Source organism: Canis lupus, chromosome 4 (assembly GCF_003254725.2).
Source record: "Canis lupus dingo isolate Sandy chromosome 4, ASM325472v2, whole genome shotgun sequence".
NCBI classification, from domain to species: Eukaryota; Metazoa; Chordata; class Mammalia; order Carnivora; family Canidae; genus Canis; species Canis lupus.
Window position 1 is genome coordinate 8,116,462 of NC_064246.1, and position 22,670 is coordinate 8,139,131.

At 42.5% G+C, this 22,670-nt stretch overlaps 1 protein-coding gene across 3 annotated transcripts in view; it reads left to right on the top strand.

Moving 5' to 3' along the window:
* Positions 1-1,472: 1,472 nt before the first annotated feature.
* Positions 1,473-22,670, top strand: part of EGLN1 (egl-9 family hypoxia inducible factor 1) — a 57,666-nt gene continuing 36,468 nt past the window's right edge. Inside the window, exon 1 of one of the 3 annotated variants that reach the window (XM_035714928.2) lies at positions 1,473-2,672. In XM_035714928.2, coding sequence (XP_035570821.1) covers positions 1,716-2,672 — 957 coding nt within the window. In that variant the 5' untranslated portion in view covers positions 1,473-1,715. The remainder of the gene's footprint in view (positions 2,673-22,670) is intronic. The other 2 variants (XM_049108930.1, XM_025448481.3) reach the window with 2 other exon arrangements.

Here is a 22,670-nt window from a genome sequence, read left to right on the forward strand (position 1 = left end):
TTTTTTAAGAAAAAAAATCTATAAAGTCGTTTATAATTATTCCTTATATTCTTCTGCCTTGGACCCACACCTTTCAACTCTTATGTGTTAGGCTTAAAGGCTATCATCTCAAGGGCCAATGAAGTTACTTTCCACCTATTCAGATACGCAAGCCTAGCACAGCATTTTCCACATTAGCAGGTGTTCAATAAAAATCGTGCAAACCTAAATTGCAGCTCTTTTTGTTCTCGGAATAAAATCTTTGGCTTACTTCTGATAAGGTTTTTATGTCTTACAAAACAATGAATTGTATTCATCAGCGTAGAAGATTCTACCGAGACTTTTTTAATTCAGAAAGTCGTTAATGTAGTGGTTCTCGCGGACAGCAAAATGCAATTCTCAGAAGTTAAACCCATCTGTTTGAATTTAAGCGCTTGAATGCGGGTATCGGAGCCACCGCTGATTAACTTGACCTTGGTAGCCAAACGTTTCTTCGGAGGGTTTGACAGTCCGCAAGATTTCATGGGGCTTCGAAGACGTTGTGTTGCTGTTGTTCTAGATGAAATTTCAGTGCCCGTAACCGTGGCTCAAACGGGGCATAGGGGCGTGGACGAGCACTGCAGCAATACTTGTTTTTGTTCTTAACCACTTCAGGCCTCGACACAGAGGCCGTGCTGGTGTCATGGAAAAAGCAGCCGTGGAATCTGACGGAGCCTAATTCCTGGCTTCAGTCCCAGTCCTGCGCGACCCTGGGCAAGTGACTTGACTTCTCTGAATTTCCGTTTCCTCCCGTGCAGGGCCCGGGCTGCGGGAGCCACCTCGCAGCGCAGGCGGGGGCGCGCCCGAGCACGGCGGCGGGTCCGCCGCAAGCAGCAGCCATCTTCCGGGCCCGCTGCCGCTGCCGCTCTCCGCCAGCAGGTGTAGGCGCCGGCCGCCCCGCCCTTCCGTGCTCGCGGGCCTGCCCCTCGGCGTCCCCGCGCGGGCGGCGGCGGGCGGCGGCGGCGGCGCACGGCCTCCGGGTCCCGGGCCCGCCCCGGGCGGAGCCCGCAGAGGGGCGGGGGCGGGGGCGGGGGCGGGGGCGGGGGCGGGGGCGGGGGCACGGGCAGGGGCAGGGGCAGGGCGCCGCCGCCCCCGGCTCCCAGGCCCAGCCCCGCCGAGTGCGGGCGAGCGGAGGCGGCCCCGGCGCCGCCCGCGCCGGAGCGTGTGTGCGCGGCCACCGCCCCCTCGGCCCTCCTCCGGGCCGTCCCCTCCCCTCCCCTCCCCTCCCCTCCCCTCCCCTCGGCCCCTCCGCCCTCGCGCGCCGCCCGCCCGGGTCGCCGCGGGGCCGTGGTGTACGTGCAGAGCGCGCAGAGCGAGTGGCGCCCGCACGCCCTGCGCTCCTCCACAGGCCCGGCGCGGCGGCCGCGGGCGTGGAGGCGGCGGCGGCCGGGGCGGCGGGGCGGCGGGGCGGCGGGGCTCGCGCGCCGGGGCCCGCGTGCGCGAGCGGAGGTCGCCGTGCGCGGCGCGGGCCGCGGTCCCTCGGCTGGCGGCAGCGATGAGGCGCTGAGGCGGCCGCCGGCGCCGCGCGGCCGGCCCCGAGGACGAGGAAGCGGCCGGGCCGAGGGCGCGGGGCGCCGGCCTCCGTCAGGCGGGAGCGGCGGGTGCATGACGCAGTGACGGCCTCGGCCGCGGCGCCCGCTCCCCGGCCCCGGGCGAGGCCCTCCGGCCGCCACCCGCCCCGCTCGGCCTCCGCCGCCATGGCTAATGACAGCGGCGGGCCCGGCGGGCCGAGCCCGAGCGAGCGAGACCGGCAGTACTGCGAGCTGTGCGGGAAGATGGAGAACCTGCTGCGCTGCAGCCGCTGCCGCAGCTCCTTCTACTGCAGCAAGGAGCACCAGCGCCAGGACTGGAAGAAGCACAAGCTGGTGTGCCAGGGCGGCGAAGGCGCCCCCGGCCCCGGAGCGGGCCAGCAGCGGCACCCCGGCCCCGCGCCCGCCGCCTCCGCGCCGCCGCCCGGGGAGGCCAGGGAGGCCCGGGAGCCCAGGGAGGCCAGGAAGGCAGCGCCGCGCCGGGACAGCGCCGCCGCCGCCGCCGCCGCCGCCGCCGCCGAGAGTGCGGGCCCGCGGGCCGCCGGGGACGCGGCCAAGGCAAAGGCCAAGCCCGCGGCCGACCCCGCGGCGGCCGCGTCCCCGCCTCGCGCGGCTGCGGGCGGCCAGGGCCCGGCGGCGGCGGCGGCGGCGGCGGCGGCGGCGTGTGCGGCGGCCGAGGCGGAGCCCGCGAAGGAGGAGGACCCGGAGAAGACGAACCTGTACCCGCCGAGCGGCACGCCGGGCGAGGGGCTGAGCCCCGGCGGCGGCCTGCGGCCCAACGGGCAGACGAAGCCGCTGCCCGCGCTGAAGCTGGCGCTGGAGTACATCGTGCCGTGCATGAACAAGCACGGCATCTGTGTGGTGGACGACTTCCTGGGCAAGGAGACCGGCCAGCAGATCGGCGACGAGGTGCGCGCCCTGCACGACACCGGCAAGTTCACGGACGGCCAGCTGGTCAGCCAGAAGAGCGACTCGTCCAAGGACATCCGGGGCGACAAGATCACCTGGATCGAGGGCAAGGAGCCCGGCTGCGAAACCATCGGGCTGCTCATGAGCAGCATGGACGACCTGATCCGCCACTGCAACGGGAAGCTGGGCAACTACAAAATCAATGGCCGGACGAAAGTAAGTGCGTGCTAGGGGGCCGCGCTGGACATCCCTCGCCGGGGGGCCCTCCCCGCCGGCCGCCCGGGGCCGCCCGGGGCCGCCCGGGGCCGGGAGCGTGGTTTCTCTTTGTAAAAGTGGTTTTCCTCTGGTGTAGCACCCCTTCGGGAGAACGGATAGAATCCACAGATAAGTGTTCCTCTGGGCAGCCCCTTTATCCGCGCCCGCTATTTGTCACGTCCTGCCCGTCTACAAGCGTCTCTAATTGCATGGTTTTGTAGCTAGACCTAGGACCCTTCCTTGCACTTTGCTTCCCCCCCCCCTCCCCTTTTCCAATTTTTCCTTTTCCAGTGCACTGTTCGTCAATTCAGACATTATCGGAGCGTTAGCCTCCCGGTGGGGGCTATTAGGCTAGTAGAACCCAAAGCAAGTGCTGGTTCTGCATGTGCCTTGTGTTTGCATGTACCCCTAAATTCTCTGTATGGTGTTGGAGGTGCTCACCAGATCTGGTTTACAGAGTGGAATGCTGTTTGGTTTAAGACTCTGCCAGCCTGACCGCGAAAAGGTAAATTTAACACAAGTATGTAGTCGAAAGACTCCTCGCATTCTGGAAGAGCTTGGCTGCTCCCCTCCCTCTCATTGCTCTTCTCCCCCTCCCTGTCTCTACTGTTCTGAAACCCACCACAAAACGGGGAAAGAAGTATTTCCGTTTTTAGACCTTGCAGTGTAGGTAGGTTACATTTTTAGCAGAGGTTTCCTTTATTTGCTTTGTTAATATAATCCTTCTGTTGAAACAACTGTGTGGTAGCTTCCTGGAAAAAAACAAAAAAACAAAAAACTAAACCCATGGAATTGGAGCAGGAGGGAGGGCTCATTCTAAAGTCTCAATTTGGTGGAATCTCTTTGTTTTCTCTTTACTGTTGTAAGTTTTTTCCCCCAACACATTCTTCTGCTGGTACCTAGTCTGATCCCCCTTCCCTTCTCTCTGTGGTAAGCAGGAGACTCTTCTCTCCTTAATACTCTCCCAGTTCTTTTTCATTTTGCTTGCTTGCCAGGTCTTAATCTTTTCTTTGTATCCAGCTCCTCCCCAGGCCGCCCCGCTCCACCCTCCTCCACCATCAATCTCTGTCTGATATTTTGAGTTTTAAGAGCTTGTCTTAGGAGATCATCACGTGTGTGTGTTTGTGCACACACACTGACTCTTCCCACTAGTTCTTTTGTGTGTTGTCAGGGCATCTCTTTTGGCAGTCCTTACGGGTGACTCTCAGGCTGCCTGAAAGGCTGAGCATAAGGCAATGAGGAAAGTTCTAAACATGAACGTTTTGTGGGGGGAAGAAAAAACCTAATTAATATATTGCCATTCATTACTGGATGAAGGCACACGTCTTAATATGCAGTTTAAAAAAAAAATCAATAGGCGTTTAACATTAAGCTGAAAGAAAACAAGAGGAGCTTGTTTAGATCTCATTCTCAGTCTTCAATGAGAGTTTCATTTATGTTTTTTAAAAAAAAAAAAGAAAAACAACTTTTTTCATGGATCAAATCTGAGTATAGTCATGAACTCTAGAGCAGTTCATGGGAATATCAATATAGCTTGAGGGAATATCAATATAGCTCTCTGCACACTGACCAGAGTCATTAGTTGAGGTATAAACTTAAGGCGAAGACCCATAGAAGTTAATGTCCTAAATCTTCTTTGATCTGCTTTCCTTGGTTAATTTAGCTTTCCAAGTTAAGTCCTCTCCTGTCCCCACTGTTTTCATCTGTCCTCAGGGAGGGGACAGTAGTCAGCCTAGCTCTTAGAGGAGTTGCTTCTCATGGGGAGGTTGTTGGAAAATACCACCTTATTCGTCAGGCAACCCAGTGGCTGAAGGGAACAGTATTCGGGGTGGTAAGCCACTTGAGTGCATGTATTTTATTTAGTTTTTTGAAAGGGATTTATTTATTTGAGAGCGTGTGTGCATGCAGAGGGGAGGAGGGAGAGTGGAGGAAGAATCTTAAGCGGACTCTCTGGCTAAGTGTGGAGCCTGACGCAGGGCTGGATCCCATGACCCTGAGATTGTGACCTGAGCCCAAACCAAGAGTCATCGCTTAACTGAGCCACACAGGTGCCCCAAAAGGACAGGTTTTAAACTCTTTAGATTGATCTTATGCTTACATTAATTTTTGGCACACAATTTGAGAATCTATGAATGATTTTAGGGAATCCCTTTCATTGTATCTGATGGAGAGAGTTTCTGTTAATCGTGTTTAATCGTGTGATTTTAGTATTCCTGAGAAACCCAAAGATCTTGCTTTGGGGGAATGGGAAGGCAGTAGGATTATTAGCCACCATGTATTGAGCCACCATAATGTGCTAGACACCAGAGCAGGCCCAATACAGACATGATCACAATAATCTTACTCCTATGCAGTAGGTAGTAATATTCCTAATTCACGTTTGAGGATATTTCAGGTCAGACTTGGCTCAGGCCTACCACTTATGCCGACTTCATTGGGATTCAAATTTAGGTCATTTATCAAGCCTCAGGCTTTTTCTACTACACTCCACATAGGTAGGATATTAGATGAGCTGGAGATTACTTAGTATGCTACTGGGACTAAAATTTGATATATTTTATTAATGGCGATAGCATTAGCCTTGTATAGGAATAACTGTACTTTATGGTTGGCTTCTATAAACTTTTTAATAGATGACTACACAGTGTTTACTTCAGTATCTGAAAAGCCACTTAATTGTTAACCCATTTGAATCATGCTCATTTCAGTGTAACTTTTAAGAGAGGCAGAATATGGGTATTATGTATGGGATTGAAGAGAGGGTCTTCCGTTAAGAATTTTGTTATTCTTTACAACGCTATAGTAATTTAAAAAGTCACTTGCCTCAAATATGTAGTTTTTCTCACTTAGATTTTCATAGCAACACTGTAAAATAGGTAAGAATTGTTGATACACTATTCCTGTGTGTGATTTAGAAAGATGAGCCTCAGAAAATCATGCAGCATACCAGGACTTGTGTTGAAGTTTTCTGACCAAAATTCGGTTGTCCTTTTTTATTTATATTATCTACTCTGAGTAGTCTTTGTGTGTATGAGGGCCTGATAATCAGATGATGTATAATTTGGCTGTGGCTTGCTCAGTGTTCGGCTTTGATTTCCCCCAGGCTTCTACTTTAGAATGCTTATCTGGCCCCTTGTTTGTCCAGCTCCTTGAAAAGAGGAACCACAGGCGAAGGATGAAGTAATACACGAGAACACTGATGTAACTGAGCTTCAGTTTCCACTTTCTCTGGCCCCTTTCTCGGGATTTTCCCTATTTTGACCTTAAACTGACCTTTGATCCTTTTTCCTTTCTCACACCCTTTAGCTGGCGGTGGTGTTCAGTAGGAAGAGATCATGGTCTGATGATTGGTGAAGAGTAGTGTCGTGTGGGCTCAAAGAAATCCTAGGTGGCTTTACTTGGGTAGAGGAAGAAAAGGAATGCAGACGACCAGGGATCATGGGAAAATGCAGAACTATTCAGTTGGAGCTTCTCAGCTACTCCAAAGGAAAAGATTGGCCTGTTACAATATAGATACCAGAATCATATATGTATTTTTGGAATTCATCCAAAATTTACTCTGTTCAGTTAAAATGTACAAAAAGAAAAGAAGTGATAAAATGGGTTGAGTCTAATAAGCAGATTATAATCCTATGATTTTTCATTAGTGTGGCAGTTGGTCAGCTCTGGCTGATGATAGCTTTCAGAGCAAAGAGTAGGATGAGGAAAATCCTGTTGCTTTTATATCACTACTGGAGAGATGTGGTGACAGTCCTTTCAGATGTTATAAACAAAACTTCCTTCTCACTCTAGTTCTGCCACTTTCTCTATACTCTTGGCATCCACAACGTACAAAAAGGAGTGGCTTGTTTAATGTTTTAATAGCTCTATCAGTCTTAAGGATCAAAGTCTGTTATTCCATATGTGAAAAGGTAGAAAACATTGCAAGTGCAGTAATAACGGTTTCTCAGAGTGCTTTACCATTTTTAAAAGAGCTATGTGTGTACTGCAACAGCAGTCTTCATAGGTTGTGACTGAACCAAGATCAACTTTGTAGGAAAACATTTGGTATAGTGAATTCATTTCCATGTAGTTCACAATATAAGGTAACTCCTTTAGCTGTAAAGGAATTTTATTTTAAATGGAAAGGGATTCTGTTTTTTTTTTTTTTTTTTTTTTTTTGCATGTTTACAACTCTTCGCTCATCTGTTGCTTAGTAAGCTGCAAAAATACCCTGCAAGGACTTAGTCACATGGGAGGATGACATCTGAACATGGAAGGATGGTGGACTTTGTGCTGCTATTCCATCTGGCTGGGATCCTGGATCTACCCCTACTTCTGTGTCCTTGAGCCAATTGCCTAATAACTCTGAGCTTCAGTGACTCCATGTGTACAGTGGTGTTAAATCATACTTGCCTTTTCTGCCTTGCAGACTTGCTATGAGGAGTACATGTAATTATGCATGTAAAAGCACTTTAAATTGTAAAGCCCATTGTGAAACTGTCGTTAACTATTTACTTATCTTAAAATTTTCCTGTTTTTCTGATTCTTTCTCTAAGAGTTCTGTGCTATTCCTGTCTTTCCCCCTTATAAGCTAGAGGGGAAAAAAGACGGAGCATGATCACCCACCCGTTTTTGATCTGACCACTCCCTCCTCCAACACATACATTTATTTTTTTTTTTTTGTTAATTTTAGATTTTATTTATTTATTCTTGAGAGATGCACACACAGAGAAAGACACAGGCAGAGGGAGAAGCAGGCTCCCTACAAGGAGTCCAGTGCAGGACTGGATCCCAGATCCCAGGATCACCCCCTGAGCCAAAGGCAGATGCCCAACTGCTGAGCCACCCAGGCATCCGGATACATTTCTTTTTAAACAGAGAAAATAAGTCCCAGAGGGGTTAAGTGACTTGTTCAACAACATAGAGCTACTTACTAACAAAACTGACTGGCATTTGATGCAATAGATTCTTATATCTGCAACTTTATGCTGCACTGCATGTAAAAATAACATATTCCTACTTAACTAATTGTGGTACTATGCCATTTTTGAGAATTGCTTGAACATTTATAACTTCTTTTTTCTTCTCCCTCTTACTCCTCTCATTATATACTTTGGCTTATCTGCCATTGTAGTTTAAATTTTCCTCCTTTAATTAATTCCTCCCTAATTTCCCTAGAGTTCTTTATTCACCTTCTCTTTCCTCCAACATTAAAGCTATTTTCCTAAAGCTGGCCTTCCCTCTCTTTTTGCTTAGTAGGAACTGTCTTTCCACTCTGCATTTCTGATTTACACATTCATTCTCTCTTTTCCTTTTCTTTTTTCTTTTTTTCCTATCAGGCTGCAAATCTACCTTTGTTTATCTTCTCCAATATTTTCTGAAGCCTGTGCCTTTCTGGCATGCCATTGGATTGATGTTATCAGCTTAGTTTTTATTCAATTTTTTGCTTTAGGCCTTTAAAGTGACACTAAATGTTTCAGTCTCCCTTTCACTTGAACAGATGCTTAGATGGTTTTCATAGATGCAGTTTACTACTATGCCTGCCTTTTTCTGCTGTGCTTGTATTCTACCTCCTTTCCCACTATGCCCTTGTTCTGTACCTGAAATGCTGTTTATAATTACAGGATGGCATTCATATCATTTATGAACCATATTCATAGCTTGTCTTTGATGGTTATTGCAGCTAGAACCTTTCTGTTCTAAAAGACTAAACAAAACAACAAACAGAAAACTGACAGATGGTTAACCTAAGTCCTTCCTTAAAATACTTTTTTTTCACACTTGTATTTCCTAGTCCAAATGCTGAACTGTTCTGCCACCTTTATTGGAATGTTTCATACATCATTATCACATTTTCCCAGAACCGATCCATAGTTCTGTTTCCAAAGATCTCGGATAGTATCTGTAGCCTCTATTTGCTCATTGAGACTGCTATAAAATTTTCATGAGTTTGGAATCCTCATTTTCCTCATTCAATGTCCCAAACCCCATTTCATTGCCAAGGCAAAATGTACATACTCTTGGTTCACCTTGTTGTGTTCTCTGAGTCCTCTTTGATAGTCTTTTCATTCATTTGTTCATTCACCAAATATGAAGTGAGTACTTGCCTTTTCTAGGAGCTAGCAATCTGAACAATGACACCACCAAAAAACCCTCATTCTCATTGGGCTTAAATTCTGCTTGAGGTAGGCAAGAAGTGGGAAAGATAGTCACTAAATAAGTGTATAAGTAGATATGTCACGTTAGGTGGCAAATATTAAGGCAAAAAATAAACAAGAACAGGGTGATAAGGGGGTACTCTTCTCTTAGGACCAATAAAGTTATAAGATGGTATTTAAGTAGGCACTTGAATGAAGTGAGGACCTGGGTTATGTGGATACCTGCAAGAAGAACATTTCTAGTGAAGTCATTACATAACAAATACAGTGGCCCTGACATGGAATATGCCAGATATGTCAGAAAACAAGAAGGAGGCCGCTGTGGTTACAAGAGTAAGGGAGGATCATGGTAAGAGCTTCGATCCATGAAGTGGTGGGTTAGGAAGTAAGATCACATCATGTAGGATTTTGCCTTGTAAGGCATGGCAAGAACTGTGGGTTTTACCCTAGGCAATGGGGAGTAACTGCAGACATGGGTTCTGGGTATATATAGAGTCAGTGAGATTTGCTGATGGATTTAATGTGAGGTCTGAAAGACAGGAAGGAGTCAAGAATAGGTTTTTGGCTTGGACAATTGGAAGGAAATAATGATTATTTTGTCTTGCCCTAACTCTTCTGCCTTTCTTCTCTTGCCCCACTTTTTCAGTTTCCATTTATAGCAGGTGGTTGACACTTATTTTGCAGCCAGAGCTACAGAAAAAAGTTCTCTGCTCTTCCTTTGCACATTCCTTCAATTTGGCTGTGCTTGCTGCTACTGTTGTTGACCTTAGAGCCCATCCTTTGTCCAGAGGCTTCATGGCTTCTTTGCACACTGTGCTCTCAGCCCTGCCATGGGGGCTGCTGCCTGCAGGAATTACTGCAGGAAATCTTGCAGCATTTTGGGTGCTGTCAGCCAGTGTGGCCGTTCTATCTTACATGAATTGCTCACTTAAGATGGCTTATAGAGACCTATAGTAGTAAGTAAAGAGGGGATAAATTTAGGATAGCTTAGGCTCCATATTCAATGATCTGAAAAATGCCAGAGGTATAGGAGTTCTCATCCCCTTGCTTTGGAGTCTGACACTGGAATTAGAAATAAAAGTACCAACTATCAAACGGGAACTTGATTGTGTAAAAATTAGAATATTGTATCGAGGACTCTGAGGAGATAGGAAGCCTCACTTTTGACGCCAGAGTAAAGGAGCAGCATGGAAATATGGATAGACATTAGGTTATCATGTATGAAATGGTTCTTAAAATTTTAAACCTGAAAAGTCAACATGAGCTATAGAATCCAGGAATCAATACTTTCAATTCAAATAACTTCAATTTAAGACTGAATTTTGCAGACCTCTGTTTCAGTTTTCCTTCTTTTCGCAACTTCTAATTGTAGTTTTCTTCCTTTTTTTAAAGATTTTATTTATTTATTCATGAAAGACGCAGAGAGAGACAGGCAGAGGGAGAAGCAGGCTCCATGCAGGGAGCCCCATGTGGGACTCAATCCGGGGATCACAGGATCACGACCCCAGCCAAAATCAGATGCTCAACCTCTGAGCCACCCAGGTGTCCCTGTAGTTTTCTTCCTGAAGCTCATTTCTTAACTTTCTCCTCATCATTGTCAGAAGCCACAGGCGGGAACAACTTGAAACATCCACTTGTATTAGTTACCTATTGCTACATAACAAACTACCCCAAACCCTAGTGACTTTAAACAAAATCTGGGCACAGCCAAGCTTCATACTCTCTTTCACTCTCCCTTACCCTGCTGGCCAGGGTTTGTGGTCTCCTCCCAAGGCTTGAATGGGGTGTGTCTGCTTCCAGGCTCACTCTGTGGCCGTTGGCAGCATTCATTTTCTCGTGGGTTGTTGGACTGAGGACCTCAATTCCTTGCCATGTGGGCCTCCAACACAGGAGCTCACTCCATCAAAGTGTGCAAGCCAGAAACGCCCTAGCAAGACTGAAGTCCCAGGCTTTTGTACCCTAACCACAGAAGAGACACCCATCACCTATACTGTATTCTTTTGTTTGCAGCAAGTCACTAGATTGATTCCACACTCCAGGGGAAGGAATTACACAAGGATCTGAAGGCCATTTCTTAAGTTGTTTCCTCCTCTGCAGTGTCTGCCCCTTAAATGTTATTGTTTCTAATGGTCTGTGCTTTGTCTTCTCTCTTTGCTCTAGTCATCACTTTTTCTTCCTGGCTGATGTCAATGACGTGCTTGGGAAGCACAGGTTCTTAAGTTAGTTTGCCTGTGTTCAGACCCTTGTTTAGCTACTGAATTGCATTCTGATTTTAGGCACATTTTCTAACAATTAAAGCATCAGCTTCCTCATTGGTATAATAGGAGTTAATGGCACCTAATTCAATAAAGTTTGAAGAGAGACGGATAATGCATGAGAAGTGCTCAGCAGATGATCAGGCAGGGTTTGTCGGAGCTCCTTGATCTGATGGACTGATGGATGTCTCCACCTGCATGTTCTGGAAGTACTGCAAACTCAACATGATCAAGACTCTAAGTTTCCTGCTGGAGGGTATAGGGCTTTCTGATGGGGAGAGGAGGGAACAGGTTTAAAATTGATCCTGTCTGTGGACTGCATTTATTTTTTTCAACAACTGTTTACAGAGTGCCCAGTATATGCCAGGACCAGTGCTGGGCACTGGGAGTTCTACAGCACTTGAGCCAAGGTAATTCTGTCTGCCATTCTGGAGGGGAAGATAGCCTTGAGCCTGCAGTCCTCTGCATGGTAGATGTTGCTGAGATGGACAGGATCCCATGGGAACAGGTCAGAGGGGCCCTGAATTGGTCTGCAAGCCAGGAAAGGTCTCCTGGAAGCAGTTCAGTCCGGAGGAAGTGGAGGAAATCCACTGAAAGTCTCTAAGTCTGAAAAGAGAACCATGTTTTAGAAGAGCATACCTTCTTTATCAACATGGAAATTGTGCTCATTTAAAAATTATTTCCTATCTGTGTCTGGTTTCTGTTCCCACTTATGATTTGCTGGTGAGATCCATCTTCTCTGTCTCAATTATTACAAAAGCCGGTTTCCTTTTTGTATCTTTCCTTTCCAATCCCTTCTATCCTGGTGATACGTTTCCAAAATACAGATCATATCATTATCCTGCTTGAAAATATTTGTTTCCTCCAAAGTCTTCATACGCTATACAAACTTTAAAAAAAATGTTTTTCATTTCTCATCATATACTTTCTCTTCTAGGCACTGGAGCCTTCTTGCAGGTTCTTTGAACCTGCATTTGCTTTCTGTGTGAAAAGGTGATAGGGAAGTTTTTCTAAGTTGATTGATTCTTGACTCAGTGCCTCTAAGCAGAATTACAGTGCTATTCTATCTGTTGCTGTGACACTTCGTAGCATTGATAGAACATTGTCCACGCTGGTGGGTTTCCTCTACTAATTGTGAACTTCTTGAGGATAGGACCCATCTTATGTGCGATGCTCCTTGCATCGGGCATCCAGTAAGTATTATATTTGAATTTCTACTGCGCTATTCCAATTGAGGTTTTTGATCACTTTATACCTGGATTGTTTCACAGTGTTATTTTTTTTCTTAATTCACTCTTTTCTGTGTACCACTTATATCCACCTCACATAAATTTATTAACATTTATAAAAATCTTACTCAAAAATATTTCTGAGTTTTATTTGTAAGGGTGCAGTTGATTCTCATGCATCTAATGCTCAGCAACTGCTTAGGCCCACACCACCTGCCCATTCTGATTTGCTACTCCTCTTTGAAGAAAACCACTATTTCTGCCAGATTATGTTCTTCCCCATTGCTGCCCTTCTCCCAGCATATCTATGAATTCTTTGGTTTATGACTCCAACACCCCTGCTCCAGCAATTTAAGTCTTTTACCTTCTCTAAGATCTAGCTTAAATCTCATTCCCAAATATAGCCTTGAACTCTGTACCTCCACCAATCTCTTTTTTTCTCGAAAACTTTGTATACCTTTATTCCTGAGGAATCTTCTCCAGAAAGATGTAAGGACACAGGACTGTTCTTTAGTATTCTGTCCTAAGGCATAGCACCTTTAGTTGTCATTCATATTTTTTATTGTTTGTATATTAACACTTGGTGAATTGTACTCACCTGCCCCGCCCAGTACCTTACCCTGCTTCCCCTTATTTCCATCTAATTTCTAGAACTACACTTTTTGAAAGTCTTTGAGGATTTTTGTCCTGTTGTGACCATCTCCTTTCTGTGTTTACTGTGCTGTTTCTAGTCTATTTTCTAGATAAAAATAACCAAGGCCAATATGGCCTAAACTATTTTTAACTGCAAGTTTGGGAAGAAAGGTCTACTGTGAAGGTGGAATGAAGTTTCATGCCCTGCCTAGCTTAGAGTCAGTCGATCAGGTTACAGATTGTGGTAGAACCCTGCACATCCATGAATCTCAAGGGGGAAGGGCCTGCATATCTTCCCTCCCTCCCCCCAACCAGGGGCATGAGACTCCCCAGGGAACACATGTCACTTCAAAACAAAGCAACATAATAGACATGTTGACAGTGACCTCTTGTATCCTCTTTTGCATGACCTCAAGAAAGAAGAGAAGCTTGCGGCTAGCAAGCTGACACAAAGTTCAACATGGATATTGCATTATTCATGTACAGAGTAAAAATTTTCAAGAACAGATTTTTAAACTTCTAAAATGATCATAGTTCCGATTTGGTTTTAGGACTGTAATTTATTCAGAATTTCAAATAACATGAAAGGAAGTTTAAGAGTAATATTTAACAAAAGAAGGCATGGGTTAAGCAAGGTGAGAAATATTCCTTCATGATCAGAAAACCTTCAGCTGTATTCAGGCATTTAATCAGCTTGGGGGGAAACAGTTGATTTAACTGTTCAAAGAGGGTAGTGCAGATGACAGTAACTGGACAGTGCAATTTGGATTTGATCTTGAAATGCACTCAGACGTTTGCATGCTTAAAAAGAGTTGCACTTCCTAATTATGCTGAAGTTTGGAACTTAAAATGTATTTTCATTCTCTGAATACGGTTTTTGGGTTGGTAAGGAAAGTAGCCAGAGATTTCATATTTACTGCAGATAATTTATGTGCAAAAGAATGGTGGTAGTTTGGGGTGCATGCAACCCAGAGTATTTCATAGAAAATTTTCGCTAAAAATCATATATGATAATAGCATCCTCACCAAGAGCTTAGAAGTTTTTTCCAAGGTAGTTATGTAAGTGGCTCATGACTTTGTTTTGCTTCTGGACCCCTTTAAGAATCTTTTTTTTTTTTTTTTTTAAGATTTTATTGATTTATTCATGAGAGACACAGAGGCAGAGATATAGGCAGAGGGAGAAGCAGGCTCTCCATAGGGAGCCTGATGAGGGACTCCATCCCAGGACCCTGGGATCACGACTTGAGCCAAAGGCAGATGCTCGACCACTGAGCCACCCAGGCATTCCCTCCCTTTAGGAATCTAATGGAAGCTGTGTACCTTCCCATCCTAATAAAGAACAAGCACATAATGTTTTGCTTATAATAAGGCCCATCCATAGACCCTACATTAAGAACACGTTATAAGAGTTCTAAAGAATAAAACAAAAAAACATTTTTAAGCATTTAATATCTGGTTATGGTAGAGTAAGATTTCGTTATTCAGTTGCTCTTCTTCTCCTGTGTCTATAAAACTATGCTTTGGATTTTTATCCCTATGGTAGTAGTCAATTTAACTTCTCAAGACCCAGATACAGGGATATATTATAACTTATTATATGTACAGACTTCTGAAAGATGTTTGCCTCATACAGTCTGGATATAAAACAAAACAAAAAGTTAACTGGTATGTACCAAGGTAGAAACCTTAGTAGATGACCTTAGTACCTCTTCAAGCACATCTTGCTAGGTTAAAACTTGCTTTAGAATTCTAGGTGTGCAGTTCTACCACGAAAGACTGAGAACCTTTATCACTAATGATTAACACTGGATTGTGATTCTTTCTCTTTTTTCGCTTCCCATTATACGGTCTTATTCCCTATTCCCATTGTATATGTTCATATGTGTTTTGCTTCTGCTTTGGTTTTTTACTTGTAGTTGGCATTTCTGTAAGATTAATTTGAATTTTTAAAAAATAAAATTCTTGGGGCACTTTGGTGGCTCAGTTGGTTAAGCATCCCAACTGTTGATTTCGGTTCAGGTTATGATCTCAGGGTTGTGACATCAAGCCCCAGGTCCAGCTCCTTGCTCAGCAAGGAGTCTCCTTGTGATTCTCTCCCTCCCTCTTCCTTTGCTCCTCCCCCTGCATGTGTATGCACACCTGTGCGCTCCCTCTCAAACAAAACAAAACAAAAAACCCTTAGTAACAGTACACCCAGTGCCCGGGATTAAGGACACTCTTACAAAAATGAAACTAGAATTCATATTGGTTGATTCTATTTATATTAAAAATAGTTCCTATAGTTGTTAGATCTGAAGCATCTCTTGATAGTTTTGGTAGAAAGTATCTTTAAATATGTAAGAATAGGGATCCCTGGGTGGCGCAGCGGTTTGGCGCCTGCCTTTGGCCCAGGGCGCGATCCTGGAGACCCGGGATCGAATCCCACGTCGGGCTCCCGGTGCATGGAGCCTGCTTCTCCCTCTGCCTGTGTCTCTGCCTCTCTCTCTCTCTCTGTGACTATGACTATCATAAATAAATAAAAATTAAAAAAAATAAATATGTAAGAATAATTTGTTCATACTGCTAGTTTTCAAGAACTGTGTTTTGATGTGGCAAATAACAGTAAAGTATTTCTCTAATATATATATATATATATATATATATATTTACCCTAAAGACTCTTGGAGGTATTTCTTTCTCTTAGAGTTGTCCAGGGAAAGGGAGGACAGTAGGGAAAAGAGGTGATTATTGACAAAAGCCAGAAATGAAAATAGTCCTGCCAGCCCTGATCTGCTCTGGATTCTTGTTCTCTGGCTCGCTTTGAGCACTGATCAGAACCTCTCCCAGTCTCCTCTTCTTTTTTTAAAAAAATTTTATTTGTTTATTCTTGAGAGAAACAGAGAGAGAGAGAGGCAGAGACATAGGAAGAAGGAGGAGCAGCAGGTTCCATGTAGGGAGCCCGATATGGGACTCAATCCTAGGACCCCAGAGCATGCCCTGAGACGAAGGCAGATGCTCAATCACTGAGCCACCCAGGCGTCCTGCTCTCCCAGTCTCTTCATCTATGAAATGGGAATCATGTTGACCTAATTAAGAGGAGAAATACTGAATAATTGATTGTGGTAAGAAGCTTTTCATTTATTTTTTTTAATACATTTTTTTAAGATTTTATTTTTAAGGGATCCCTGGGTGGCGCAGCGGTTTGGCGCCTGCCTTTGGCCCAGGGCACGATCCTGGAGACCCGGGATCGAATCCCACATCAGGTTCCTGGTGCATGGAGCCTGCTTCTCCCTCTGCCTGTGTCTCTGCGCCTCTCTCTCTCTCTCTCTCTGTGACTATCATAAATAAATAAAAATTTTAAAAAAATTTAAAAAAAGATTTTATTTTTAAGTAATCTCCATACCTAACATGGTGTTCAAACCCACAACCCTGAGATCAAGAATTGCATGCTCCACTGACTAAGCCAGCCAGGCATCCCTGTGAGAGAAGCTTTTTTTAAAAAAGCGATTATACTTTTAGCTTTCGGCAGCACCGTATCAAATTGTTGAGCCTTGGCTTAACTGCTCTTAACTCTAGACCTTTGTTCCTGTGCATTGTATTGGTTAACATTAGCATCACAAGTTAAAGTTCAGTTTTAGATTCAGAATTCTTGACTTGTTTTTAATGGCATATCAGAACTTTATTTTGTTTTTTGTTTTGTTTTAATTTCAATTCCAGTATAGTTAACATAATGGTGTTATATTCGCTTTGGGTATATAATATAGTAATTTAATAATTCTTTTTTTTTTTTTAAGATTTTATTTATTTATTTATTTATTTACGAGAGACACAGAGAGAGAAGCAGAGACATAGGCAGAGGGAGGAGCAGGCTCCCTGCAGTGAGCCTGATGCTGGACTCTTCTCAGGACCCTGGGATCACAAACTGAGCCAAAGGTGTCGCTCAACCAGTGAGCCACCCAGGCGTCCCTGATTCAACAATTCTATGCATTACTCAGTGCTCATCATGATAAATGTACTCTTAAATTCTTTTCACCTATTTCACCCAGCCCCCCACTCCACTCACCTCCCCTTTAGTGATTACCAGTTCCCTATAGTTACAGTTTTTTGGTCTCATTTTTTATTCATTTGTTTTGTTTGTTCAATTCTACATGAGTGAAATTATATGATATTTGTCTTTTCTCTGAGTGATTTACATCACTTAGCATTATACTCTAGCTCCATCCAAGTCCTTGCAAATGATAAGGTTTCATTTTTTATGGCTGAGTAATATTCCTGTGTGTGTGTGTGAATATATATATATTATGTCTTTTTTCCCATAATCTACTCATGGGCACTTGGGCTGCTTTCATAATTTGGCTAATGTAAATAATGCTACAATAAACATAGGGGTGCATATATCTTTTTGAGTTAATTTTTTTTGTGTTCTAAATATCCAGTGGTAGAATTAACAGATGGTATGGTAACTCTATTTTTAATTTTTGAGGAACCTCCATACTGTTATCCATAGTGACTGCACCAGTTTGCATATTTATCCAGCAGTGTATGAGGATTCCTGTTTCTGCACCTCATCACCAACACTTTTGATGTTTCTTGTGTTTTTGATTTTAGCCATTCTGACAGGTGTGAGATGATATCTCAGTTTTGATTTGCATTTCCCTGATGATGGGCATCTTTTCATGTGTCAGTCATTTGTACATCTTCTTTGGAGAAATGTCTGTTCACATCTTCTGTCAATTTTTTAATTGGATTATTTGGGGGGTTTGGTGTTGAGTCATATGAGTTCTTTATATATTTTAGGCACTAACGCTTTATCAGATGCATCATTTGCAAATACCTTCTCCCTTTCAGTAGGTTGTCTTTTAGTTTTGTTGCTTGTTTCCTTTGCTACGCAGAAGCTTTTTATTTTGATATAGTCCAGTAGTTTGTTTTTGCTTTATTTCTCTTGCCTCAGCAGACATCTGTAGAAAAATGTTGATATGGCCAATGTCAGAGAAATTACTGCCTGTTCTCTCTTCTAGGATTTTTATGGTTTTAGGGCTCACATTTAGAACCTTAATCCATTTTGAATTTATTTTTATGAATGGTATAAGAAAGTGGTCCAGTTTTACTCTTTTGCATCTGTCCAGTTTTCCCAACATTTGCAGAACCTTATTTTTAATTAAAATGAATCAGTTCTTGATTAGGTAGTTGGCACACAGTGCCTTGGCTCTGTGGAAAAACAAATGGTCAGTTGATAAGGGCATCTTGTGCTAAATTTCAGATTGTTGTGTTACACCATGGGTCATGAAATAACAGACGGGGGACACCTTGATCAAAGGATTTCTCTCTTGCCCCTTCTTCCCCATATCAACACTCCCTTCACCCTCCTTCAGCACCCCTATATCTTCTTAGCAAAGTGAAGTCAGATGGCAGTGAATATTTTATTTATTATTAATTTAATTATTTAAGGTACATTTTAAAAATTGAAACTCTTAGGTGTTAATTTTAAAAGCTAGTCATGCATATAAATAAGCTAGTGCCTAAAATGATTGGATTAGATCTCACAAATGAGTTTATACTTATTTTTAGCTTTTATTGATACATACATAGTTTCATGATTTATTGGTATTACTATTTCTTTTTATTTACCATATAGTCTGTAACTTAATAGAAAGCTTTTAGAGCAAAATCCTAAAAGTTAATTCTTGTTTCCCTAAAATAAAGAGGAGTATTTGGGGTTAGCTATGTTTCAGCCATGTGTTGTGGCTGAAATTTTACCTTTATCTTTAATATATTATCATCTTGTAGTTATCTCCAATTCATAGAATTAGTTTGGTGTCTGTGCTATTGAATTTGACTTGTGATAATTGGGTTCATAGTGAAAAATGCATTTTAAGAAGCTTATGTTGCCCTTGTTTTAAGAAATTGCTTGTAGGTTCCACACTTTTTTTTCTAAAATTGATTGTTCTTAACATTGTTAACAGTGGAAACAAGAAACCATTGAGATACAAACTCTATATATTGTAGTATGTAGCTTTTATTTATTTATTTGAGAGATCAAGCATGAGTAGGGGGGAAGGGGCAGAGGCAGAGGGAGAAGCAGGCTTCCTGCTAAGCCAAGAGCCCGATGCTGGGCTCCATTCAAGGACCTGAGATCATGACCTGAACTGAGGGCAGATACTTACTTACCCAGCTGAGCCACCGAGGCACCCCAGTAGGTAGCTTTTTAATATTGACGCTGGATAAGATCATTTTAGTCATTTACAAAGAAAATAAAGCTTATTTGAAAATAAGGAATGGAAGGGCATCTGGGTGGCTCAGTCAGTTAAGCATCAATCTCTTGATCTCAGGTCAGGTCTTGATCTCAGGGTTGAGTTCAAGCCCAACATTGAGCTTCACATTGGACATAAGCCTACTTGAAAAATAAAAAAAAGGAATGGAAAGGCAAGTGAAGTTAAACTTCTTGTGTTCATAACCAAATTTTTCTTATAGAAATGTATCTATCAGTGGACTGGGACATGGGCTTGGCACTGGCCGCCAGACCTGGGCTCTGGCCCACCAACTGACTAAATACATACATACATACTGTATCTATCCAGGTATTATATAGAAGAGTGATTCCTTTGAATTATACAATACTTTGAATAGTTTAATAATTTAATATAGCTTAAATGCTTGGTAATTTTTATGATTGCTATCTTTTTTTTTTTTTTTTTTTTAACTTGGGAGGGACAGAGAGAGTATGCTGGCACGTACAAGAGTGTATGGCAGCAGGGGAGAAGGAGAGAAAATTTTAAGCAGAGTCCCTGTTGAGCGTGGAGCCCAATGCAGGGCTTGATGTCACAACCCTGAGATCCTGACCTGAGCTGAAATCAGGAGTCTATTAACTGACTGAGCCATCCAGCCACCCCAGTTGCTGCTATCTTTTCCAATTTGGGAATTGTGTATATATCTGAACTGTAAAAATCTTACATATAGAAAAGCATTTGCTCCTTTGTATAAAATCAGAAACTTTATACGTTTCTGATTATAAAAATAATACAGTGCTTCAAAATACATGAAGCAAAAACTGACAATAGAATAGCAGTAGCAAATTAAAAATTACAGGTGAAGATTTCAATATTGTTATAACCAAGTAGAAAAAAATAAGTGAGGGTGTAGAAGACTTGAACACTGTCACCCAACTTACCTAATTGACATCTGTTGAACACTCCTCAGAATGACCGAATAAGCATACCCGGGACATCACTGGAATCGACCATATGCATAGCCATAAAACAAGTCTCAATAAACTTGAAAGGATTGAAATAATTCACAGTATATTTTTGGACCACAGTGGCATTAAATTGTAAATAGAATAGAAATCTTGCAAATCCCACATCTGTGGCAATTTAACAACACATTCCTAAATCACCTCTGAGTCAAATAAGAAATAGATGTAGACATCTAGGTCAATGGACAGGATTAAGAGTCCAGAAATAGACCCACAAAATATCAGATTTTTTGTTGCTTTTTTTTTCTTTCTTTTTTTTTTACAAAGATACTAAGGTAATTCAATGCAGGATAGTTTTTGTTTTGTTTGTTTTAATAGTGTCAGAATATGTGGATATGTATCTGGAAAAATGAACATGACCCTTATCTCACTCCATACACAAAACTAAGCTCAGAATGTATTATTGACCTAAATATAAGACCTAAAGCCATAAAAATTTTTAAAGAAAATTTGGGAGAATCTTTGTGACCTTTAGATGGGCAGAGATTTTTCAGGACAAAACAAAAAGATGAATCATAAAAGAAAAAAAACTGAAAAATTGGACTTTAATATTAAAGCTTTTTGCTTAAAAGAAAAACACCACTTAAAATATTTTATTACCTTTGGGGACAAAATGTTTACAAAACCTGTATCTGACAAAAAACTTGTATCTGGAATATATAAATTCTTCTAGATATAAACCTATGTTATAATCTACGTATACAGAGATAAAAGAGGAAAGAAGTAACAGTGGAAAATAACACTGTTCTCTCTGCATTGTGCTATTCTAATTTTTTATTCTTTATAATTTACTCTTAAGTGTTTATCACTTAGCTTCTGTTTTCTTTTATTAGAAAATATTTTTAAAGGCAAAGTTCAGTGGTCAGGGTGATTCACTGGATGTTGGAATCGTGGAAATAGGTCAGTGATGGCTCACTTGTGTAACAACCAAGAACTGGTGGAGAAAATCCCACTGTGTTTTCCATTCTCCTGTAAATGTGGCCCTCTCTCCTTTTTCCTCCTTGCTGGTAGGTCGGATCTAGTTCCTTGCAGACTGTTGGACTGAAAGCTATAGTTCCTCACTGGCTCTTGGCTGGAGGACTTTCTTCTTTCCTTGACCTTTTATAGGGTAGGAAACATGACAAAATTTCACAATATGGCAGCTGGCTTTCTTCAGAGTGGGTGAGGGAGAGAGGTATAAATATTTCTTATAACAAAATAATAAGGAAAACAACCTAAAAGAGACAAAAAATTTGAACAGATACTTCACAGCAGAAGATATATAAATGACCAAATATGTGAAAAGATTCTCCGCGTCATTGGTTGTTAGGGATATGAAAATTAAAAGCAATGAGATAGCACTGTACATACACTAACATGGCTAAAATTTAAAATATTGGTAATACCAGATTTTGGTAAGGATGTAGTACAACTAGAATCCTCGTATATTGATACATTCATTACTTGTAGAATATAAAATGACATGGTCTCTTTGGAAAATAGGTCAGCCATTTCTCAGAAAGCTAAATATAGACTCATCATATGGCCCTAAGTATCCAAGTATTCACTCCTCTATATCTGTAAAGAGAAGTAAAAACCTATCCACAAAAGACTTGAGTATTATTATTCATTGTAGTTAAAAATAGGAAATAACCAAGGTTCCATTATCTAGTGACTAGATAAATAAGATGTGGGACATGATGCAGTGGGATCCTATTCAGCCATTGAATGAAATGAACTGTACTCTCTGGGGCAACAACATGGATGAATCTCAGAAACATTGTACTGAGGAAAAGATTGTACCATAAATTATTTAACTAGCTCCTTGTGGTGGAAGTTTGTGTTCTTTCTAGGTTTTTGCTGTGACTTCAGCAGTAGTTCTTCAGTAGATCTTTGAAGATATCTATAGGTGTCTTGTTTTTGAGTAATCTTAAAAAAATTTTATTTAAATTCAATTAATTAACATAAAATGTATTATTGGTTTCAGAGGTAGAGGTCAGTAACTCATCAGTCTTCTATAACACTCAGTGCTCATTACATCACATGCCCTCCTTAATGTTCATCAGTTACCATGTCCCCCCACCAGTGCCCCTCAGTTTGTTTCCTATAATTGAGTCTCTTATGGTTTAGTTCCCTCTCTGATTTTGTCTTGTTTTATTTTTTTCCTTTATTACCCTATGATCCTCTGTTTTGTTTCTTAAATTCCACATATGAGTGAAATAATACAATAATGTCTTTATCAGATTGACTTATTTTGCTTAGTATAATATTCTGTAGTTCAATGTCATTGCAAATGGCAAGATTCTTTTTTGATGGCTGAGTAGTATTCCATTGTGTGGAATGGAACCACATCTTTATCCATTCATATGTTGATGCACATCTAGGGTGCAGGTCCCCTTTCACATCACTACATTTGTATCTTTGGGGTAAATACCCAGTAGTGCAATTCCTGGGTCACAGGCTAGCTCTCTTTTCAACTTTTTGAGGAACCT